A 9,323-nucleotide genomic window follows, 5' to 3' on the forward strand; every position below is an offset into this window, starting at 1 on the left:
TTTTTTTTTTTTTTTTGAGACGGAGTCTCACTCTGTCACTAGGCTGAAGTGCAGTGGCGTGATCTCCACTTTGTGCAACCTCCGCCTCCCAAGTAGCTGGGACTACAGGCACGCGCCACCATGTCCAGCTAATTTTGGTATTTTTAGTAGAGATGGGGTTTCACCATGTTGGCCAGGATGGTCTCAATCTCTTGACCTCATGATACACCTGCCTCAGCCTCCCAAAGTGCTGGGATTATAGGTGTGAGCCACTGCACCTGGCATCCCCACCCCTTTATTTTTTTTTTTGAGACAGGGTTTGGTTCTGTTGCCCAGGCTGGAGTGCAGTGGTGTGATCTCAGTTCACTGCAACCTCCACCTCTTGGGCTCAAGCCATTCCCCACACCTCAGCCTCCCAAGTAGCTGGGACTACAGGTGTACAACATGTGCCAGGCTAATTTTTGTATTTTTTGTAGAGATGGAGTTTTTCTGTGTTGGCCAGGCTAGTCTCAGATTCCTGAGCTCAAGCAATTTGAATACCAAGGTGGGCGGATCACTTGAGGTCAGGAGTTCAAGACCAGCCTGGCCAACATGGCAAAACCCTGTCTCTACCAGAAACTACAAAAAATAGCTGGATGTGGGGGTGCACGCCTATAATCCCAGCTTCTCAGGAGGCTGAGGTGGGAGAATCACTTGAACCCGGGAGAGAGAGGTTGTAGTGAACAGAGATCACCACTGCACTCCAACCTGGGTAACAGAGTGAGACCCTGTCTCAAAAACAAAAAATAAAATTTATATATACACATATATATATTTGAAATCATTGAGTAAACAATTTTGCATTTGCATTCAGCATTTTTTTCATTTACAATATAATTAAAATTTGAGATACTAATGACCAGGTGAGATTCTCTAAGTCCTAGGTTTTACAACTAGAGTACTGTCTTTGAAACAGTCTATTTCATGTCTTTGCAGCTGGCTAAGACTTACCTTTTCGTGTTTTGAGTCTTATCCTAAGTCTCAAAATTACCCAAACAAGTTACAGTATTTATTGTTTAAAGAGTAAGAAAAACATGAAGTTTAAAAATGTAAAACAAGAAGAGTCTTCTTCTTTTTTTTTTTTTTTTTTTTTTTGAGATGGAGTCTCGCTCTGTCGCCCAGGCTGGAGTGCAGTGGCCGGATCTCGGCTCACTGCAAGCTCCGCCTCCCGGGTTTACGCTGCCTCAGCCTCCCGAGTAGCTGGGACTACAGGCACCCGCCTAGTTTTTTTGTATTTTTTAGTAGAGACGGGGTTTCACCGGGTTAGCCAGAATGGTCTCGATCTCCTGACCTCGTGATCCGCCCGTCTCGGCCTCCCAAAGTGCTGGGATTACAGGCTTGAGCCACCGCGCCCGGCCAAGAAGAGTCTTCTTATAGATGAGAAAGTGGAAGCACTATATAGGGAATATATTCATTTCTTCAAATGTAGCTTATGGAGTTATTGACTACTTACTGTATGTTAGTATTTTTCTTAGCACTTTACATTAATGTATTTAATTATATTTGATAGTTTCATTGTATATTCCTGAATATAAAGAGGCGGGAGTTAAACTTGTTGCTTGATAGTCTTTTTATTATTTTTCTTGTGCTTCAAGACAGACACATTCCTTAATTTTAGAATACTTGAACTTAAATGGACCACTTTCTTGGAAAATAGGTTTTTTGGGTTTTTTTTGAGACAGGTTTTTTTTGTTGTTGTTGTTGTTTTGTTTTGTTTTGTTTTTTGTTTTTTGAGACGGTTTTGCTCCGTTATCCAGGCTGAAGTGCAGTGGCATGATTACTGCTCACATCTCCTGCCTCAACCTCCTATGTAGTGAGACCACAGATGTGTGCCACCATATTTGGCTATTTTCTTTCTTTCTTTTTTTTTTTTCAATTTTTGTAGAGACAGGGTCTTGTTATGTTTCCCAGGGTGGTCTTGAATTCCTGGATGCAGTCAGTCCTGCCTCAGCCTCCTAAAGTGCTGGGATTACAGACATGAGACATCACGTCTGACTGAAAAGAGTTTTCTTTTTGAATTAAACTGTAACTAAACTATAATTAATCATGATTAGCTCGGTGACTTAAGTAAAGCAAAATATAGTTGAATACTATAAAATGAAAATTCTAGAATTGAATACTACAGTATTAAGGTAATAGCGTTGCCCATAGCAGCTGCTTCAAAATGTATATAATATGTATATTATATGGACATGCGTACCTCTTTAGACTTAATCTTTTGTTATTTTTGTTTTGTTTTTGCATTGTCTGAGAAAAAATTATATAAAAGCACATGATTTTCATTAAGATACTGGTTTTCTTCTTCCAGCTTAAAGCAATAAATGTAGATCTTCAAAGTGATGCTGCGCTGCAGGTGGACATTTCTGATGCTCTTAGTGAGCGGGATAAAGTAAAATTCACTGTTCACACAAAGGTAAATGTGATTTTGTACTTTCTATTATTTTAGCCAGTTATTATACTACATATGTGATATGTTGACTGGTACTTGGATTTTAAACATAATTGGAAAGAGACTATTTTAACAAAAATAGGTGTAGGAAAATGTACTTTTTTTAGATTAATATTCTGAGAATCAGAACCTAGACAGAGGGCAAATTTAATTTTTTCCAAATTTTTATTAGTATCTTTTATCATTCTTGTTACTTTCAATTTCATTGTTCTTTCTGTCAAATTACTGTCTTACAAATGATTATTATTACTATTTTTTTTGAGATGGAGTCTCTTTCGTCCAGGCTGGAGTGCAGTGGTGTGATCCTGGCTCACTCACTGCAACCTCCGCCTCCTGGATTCAAGCAATTCTCCTGTCTCAGCCTCCCAAGTAGCTGGGACTGCAGGCACAAGCCACCACGCCCAGCTAATTTTTGTATTTTTAGTAGAGATGGGGTTTCACCATATTGGTCAGGGTGGTCTCTAACTCCTGACCTCAGGTGATCCACCCACCTTGGCCTCCCAAAGTGCTAGGATTACAGGCATGAGCCACAGTGGCCAGGCACAAATTATTATTGTTATTAGATTTCAGTTCTTGAGTGCATTTTCAGGTTGCAGATTTCTTTCCTTTGTTTGAATAGGTGAGTTTAATATACATTAGTAACGTAACTTTTAAGTAACTGTAGCAGTACAATATAATAAGAGTCTGTCAACTTACTTTCCCAACAATCCGAAGATAATTTTGTCCAGATATCTCAGATTTTATGATAGACTTTAAAGGGCACTGATGGTCTTGAAATAAGATGAATTTTTTTAAATGATAGAAAATATTTATTAAAAACTTTTTAAGGCCAGACACAGTGGCTTGTACCTATAATCCCAGCACTTTGGGAGGCCGAGGCAGGATGATCGCTTGAGTCCAAGAGTTCAAGACCAGCCTGGGCATCTTAGTGAGACCTCATCTTTACAAAAAATAAAATTAACCAGGTGTGGTGGTTCGTACCTGTAGTCCCAGCTACTTGGGAGACTGAGGTGGGAGGATTGTTTGAGCCTGGGAGGTTGAGGCTGCAGTGAGCCGAGATTGTTCCACTGCACTCCAGCCTGGTGGCAGAGCAAGACGCAGTTTCAAAAAACTTTTTAGTGTAAATTTGATTTTTATTCAAGAAAATCTCTATCTTTACAGAGTTCACTGCCAAATTTTAAACAAAACGAGTTTTCAGTTGTTCGGCAACATGAGGAATTTATCTGGCTTCATGATTCCTTTGTTGAAAATGAAGACTATGCAGGTTATATCGTAAGTATTGAGACTCCATTTTAATTCCATTTTCTAGGAGGTTTTAGGTACTTTATTATGTTTTGGAATATTGTTTAGCATTTTTTGTGAACTGTTTTTTTGTTTTGTTTTTGAGATGGAGTCTCACTCTGTTGCCCAGGCTGGAGTGTAGTGACTCCATCTCGGCTCACTGCAGCCTCTGCCTCCCGGGTTCAAGCAATTATCCTGCCTCAGCCTCCCAAGTAGCTGGGATTACAATCACGCACCAACACACCCAGCTAATTTTTGTATTTTTAGTAGAGACAGGGTTTCACCGTGTTGGCCAGGCTGGTCTTGAACTCCTGACCTCAGATGATTCGCCCACCTCGGCCTCCCAAAGTGCTGAGATTACAGGCGTGAGCCACCGTGCCCGGCTCTGTTATGTTTTTTAGAGACAGAGTCTCACTCGTGTTGCTCAGGCTGGAGTACAATGGTGTGACCTTTGTTCACTGCAACCTCTGCCTCCTGGATTCAGGCGATTCCCCTGCCTCAGTCTCCCAAGTAGCTAGGATTACAGGCACCCGCCACCATGCCCTGCTAATTTTTTTTTTTGTATTTTTAGTAGAGACGGTATTTCACCATGTTGGCCAGGCTGGTCTCCAACTCCTGACCTCAGGTGATTCTTCCTGCCTCGGCTTCCCAAAGTTCTGGGATTACAGGTATGAGCCGCCACATCCAGCCTGATATGTTTTTTTAAATTGTCAGTTATGAAACATGTTTGGTTACCACCTTTATCCTGAAATGTTTTCTTAGGGGATGTGGGATATGTTACGTTCCCTCATTTAAACTTAATTTCTTACCGTTTGTTAAAATTGAAATGGGCTTGTCCTAGGGACTAAGGAGATGTTACAAACCATACTGGTTTTAAAACCGTGGTTGGGGCTGGGCGTGGTGGCTCATGCTTGTAATCCCAGCACTTTGGGAGGCTGAGGCGGGTGGATCACAAGGTCAGGAGTTCAAGACCAGCCTGGCCAATATGGTGAAACCTCGTCTCTACTAAAAATATTTTTAAAAATTAGCCGGGCGTTGTGGCAGGTGCCTGTAATCCCAGATACTCGGGAGTCTGAGGCAGAATTGCTTGAACCTGGGAGGCAGAGGTTGCAGTGAGTCAAGATCCCACCACTGCACTCCAGCCTATGTGACAGAGCGAGCCACTGTCTCAAAAAAAAAAAAAAAAGAAAGAAAGAAAAAACCATAGTTGGACAGATACTTAAGAGTTGGAAGTCTCGGCTGGCCACAGTGGCTCACGCCTGTAATCCCAGCACTTTGGGAGGCCAAGGCAGGCAGATCACCTGAGGTCGGGAGTTTGAGACCAGCCTGACCAACATGGAGAAACCCCCATCTCTACTAAAAGTACAGAATTAGCCAGGCCTGGTGGCACATGCCTGTAATCCCAGCTACTCAGGAGACGGAGGCAGGAGAATCGCTTGAACTCAGGAGGCGGAGGTTGTGGTGAGCCGAAATCACACCATTGCACTCCAGGCTGGGCAACGAGGCACGGTGGCTCACGCTTGTAATCCCAGCACTTTAGGAGCCTGAGGTAGGTGAATCACCTGAGGCAAGGAGTTTAAGACCAGCCTGGCCAACATGGCGAAACCCCGTCTCTACCAAAAATACAAAAATTAGCTGGGTATGGTATTGTGCGCTTATAATCCCAGCTAAAAAAGTAGATAACTTTTTTTTTTTTTTTTTTTTTTGGAGACAGGGTCTTCCTCTGTCACCCAGGCTGGAGTGCAGTGGTGTGAGTTTGGCTCATTGCAACCTCCGACTCCCGGGTTTAAGCGATTCTCCTGCCTTAGCCTCCCGAGTCACTGGGATTACAGGCGCCTGCCACCAGACCCAGCTAATTTTTGTATTTTTGTCAGAGACGGGATTTCGTCATGTTGGCCAGGCTGGTCTTGAACTCCTGACCTCAAGTGATCCTCCCACCTCGTCTCACAAAATGCTGGGATTATAGGCATGAGCCACCACACCCAGCCTCAGGTTATCTAATCTTAATATGTACCAGATGTGACCAGTCATGTTTTCTCACGCCTGTTTATCCCAGCAGTTTGGTAGGCCAAGACAGGCAGATTGCTCTAGCGCAGTAGCTCAAGACCAGCCTGGGCAACATGTTGAAACTCTGTCTCTACCAAAAAAAAAAAAATTAATAATAATAAAATAAATATGTGCCAGATGTTATAGTAAAGAATAGATGGTTATTGTGGTCTCAGCTGTTAACCGCATTCAGATTTCTAAAATTTTTTTTTTTTTAATCATCATGACCTGATTTCATCTCCATCCTTGTGGCTTCCACCCTTTTCAGTAATTTGTTTTCTTTTTCTTTTCTTTTTTTTTTTTTTTTTTTGAGACAAGGTCTTGCTCTGTCACCTAGGCTGGGGTATAGTGGTGCTAAGCATAGCTGAATGCAGCCTCCAACTCCTAGGCTCAGGTGATCCTCCTGCCTCAGCCTTCTCAGTAGCTAAGACTACAGGTGTCTACACCCAGCTAATTTTCAAATTTTTTTATAGAGAAGAGGTCTCACTCTTTGCTTAGGCTGGCCTCAAATGATATTCCTTGGCATCCCAAAATGTTGGGATTACAGGCATGAGCCCCCACCATGCCCAGCCAACAGTTCTTATTTATGGACCCTTCCTCCTAAGACAGTTTTTTTTCTTACATCTTTCTCTTGAATGATATATCTCTTCTAAATCTTATATTTTTATTTAAGGTAAGTGCTTACTTACTCCCTGACTGTGGATGAATAGAGTGAAGTTAGTCATTAATCTGTGTCTTGTTCTTTTATTTTCTGTGTGTGTGTGTTTTTTTTGTTTTTTTTTTTTTTTTTTTTTTTGAGACGGAGTCTTGCTTTGTCACCCAGGCTGGAGTGCAGTGGCACCATCTTGGCTCACTGCAAGCTCTGCCTTCTGGGTTCACGCCATTCTCCTGCCTCAGCCTCCGAGTAGCTGGGACTACAGGCACGCACCACCACGCCCGGCTAATTTTTTTTTGTATTTTTAGTAGAGACGGGGTTAGCCAGGATGGTCTCGATCTCCTGACCTCGTGATCCGCCCGCCTCGGCCTCCCAAAGTGCTGGGATTAGAGGCGTGAGCCACCGCACCCGGTTTGTTCTTTTATTTTTAAAACAGTTCTTTTTTCTTGGTACATTCCTCCAATCCAGGACCCGTTTTAACATCCCTTGCTGCATTGTAATGTATTCATTAATTTAAAAATTTTTAATTAGTATTAATTTTAAAAAACACAATAGCATAAAGCTATTAGGAGTTCATTAATTTTTAAAATGCATTTTTGTTGGCCGGGCGTGGTGGCTCACGCCTGTAATCCCAGCACTTGGGGAGGCCGAGTCAGGCAGATCATGAGGTCAGGAGATCGAGACCATCCTGGCTAACATGGTGAAACCCCGTCTCTACTAAAAATACGAAAAGAAATTAGCTGGGCATGGTGGCAGGAGCTTGTACTCCCAGATACTCGGGAGGCTGAGGCAGGAGAATGGCGTGAACCCAGGAGGCAGAGCTTGAAGTAAGCCGAGATTGTATCACTGCACTCCAGACTGGGTGACAGAGCAAGACTCCGTCTCAAAAAAAAAAAAAATACATTTTTGTTTAATCATACCATTTATATACTTTTGGAAAGTGATATGCGTATTTGTTACACGTGTTCAGTCTGTGGTCAGAGCTTAGTACACACATGAATTTGAGGATTCCAGGTTGCTGTGGGAGTCTGCAGATTGAAATTTATTTAGAATTGCTGTTTTAATAGCAGAAAGTAGTTCTATCTATGCTGTATTTCTTCTTTAGTGTACAGGACCTCAGAACTCTTTTTTTGTTTGTTTGTTTTTTGAGACGGAGTCTCGCTTTGTTGCCAGACTGGAGCGCAGTGGCACGATCTCAGCTCACTGCAATCTCTGCCTCCCTGGTTCAAGCAATTCTCCTGCCTCAGCCTCCCGAGTAGCTGGGGACTACAGGCGTGCGCCACCACATCCAGCTAATTTTTGTATTTTTAGTAGAGACAGAGTTTCACCATGTTGGCCAGCATGGTCTCAATCTCTTGACTTCATGATCCACTTGCCTCGGCCTCCCAAAGTGCTGGGATTACAGGTGTGAGCCATTGCGCTCGGTCAAAACTCTTAATTTTTACAACTAGTCAAGTTCTCCAATCTGAATTTGGGTGTTCCTGGTGTTCAGCTCATTCTGGATACCCTTAGCTTTCCCAGACACAGTCTTTTATGGTGGCAGTAGTACAGTGCTTCAAGAAATGAAAATTTCCTTAAAATTAGTGATTTGGTCCTGTTACAGATTCCACCAGCACCACCAAGACCTGACTTTGATGCTTCAAGGGAAAAACTGCAGAAGCTTGGTGAAGGAGAAGGGTCGATGACGAAGGAGGAATTCACAAAGATGAAACAGGAACTGGAAGCGTATGTGATTTTTTTTTTTTTCCTTTTTGTGGTCGTTGTTGCCTTTGTTAATTGTGCTTGCCTTTTTTGGTGTTTTCTGATATCCCATCATTTTAATTGTTTCACCATGGAGACCCTGTCTGGAAGATGCAGGTTTAAGTCACACAACCAGTATTAATGATCATGATCAGAGCCTACAGGAAAATGATGGAATAATTGTCTCCACTGTAAAATTATTTAAATTCATATTTGAAATAGACCCTGAAAGTTGAAAATGGAAGATCCAAAAGCTTATTTTAAAAAAGTAAAAGGTCCAGTCTGTCTTTGGACTTGGGGAAAAAGAAATAGAGAACATGACTTTTTAAAGCAGAATAGACATTGTTTTATTTCTATTTACAAAGCTTAGTCACTACCAACCTAGTTCTCTTTTTTCAATGTGGACATATTGCCATAATTCTCAAAAGAGAATGTACTGAGCAACTACATATATTCTGTTTTCTTAAAAATGCATGTGTATGCAATGCGAATTATCACAATTTTTTCAAGAATCTAATACATTTCTAGTATATATGAAACTAATACAGTCATTTCATGAAAAACAGTTTTTAACTATTCTCTAGTTACTTTGCTTCTGTATTCTTTTCCCTTTGGGCAGAAGCCACAGGCAGAGAAAGGAAGAAAGGGAAATTATGTACAGGTTGAGTATCAGTTACACAGAATGCCTGGGAGTACATTTTGGATTTTAATTTTTGGGTTTTTTTGGACTGTTTCCTTTATACTTACTGATTGAGCATCCCTAATCTGAAATCTGAAATGTTCTGATGAATATTTCCTTTGAGCGTCATGTCTTTGTTTAAAACTTTTCAGATTTTGGAGTATTTTAGATTTCAGATTTTGGGGTATATTTTCAGATTTTCAGCCTATATTTCATTTTTAGTGTATTTGCTAAACATACAGAATCTTTCCCCTTTTATTAAACATTTGGAGTAATTTTGGATTTGCTGGATATGTTTCTCTTTTTTTTTTTTTTTTTTTTTTTTTTTTTTTTTTTGAGACAGTGTCTTGCTCAGTCGCCCAGGCTGGAGTGCAGTGGCCGGATCTCAGCTCACTACAAGCTCCGCCTCCTGGGTTCACGCCATTCTCCTGCCTCAGCCTCCCGAGTAGCTGGGA

At 41.5% G+C, this 9,323-nt stretch overlaps 1 protein-coding gene across 1 annotated transcript in view; it reads left to right on the forward strand.

Moving 5' to 3' along the window:
- SNX6 (sorting nexin 6) overlaps nt 1–9,323 on the forward strand; it is a 77,551-nt gene that overhangs the window by 23,818 nt on the left and 44,410 nt on the right. Inside the window, exons 2-3 of the mRNA XM_011995058.1 lie at nt 2,327–2,431; nt 8,053–8,174. Coding sequence (XP_011850448.1) covers nt 8,131–8,174 — 44 coding nt within the window. The 5' untranslated portion in view covers nt 2,327–2,431; nt 8,053–8,130. The remainder of the gene's footprint in view (nt 1–2,326; nt 2,432–8,052; nt 8,175–9,323) is intronic.

The sequence above is a fragment of the Mandrillus leucophaeus genome, unplaced genomic scaffold (genome assembly GCF_000951045.1).
Source record: "Mandrillus leucophaeus isolate KB7577 unplaced genomic scaffold, Mleu.le_1.0 Scaffold467, whole genome shotgun sequence".
NCBI classification, from domain to species: Eukaryota; Metazoa; Chordata; class Mammalia; order Primates; family Cercopithecidae; genus Mandrillus; species Mandrillus leucophaeus.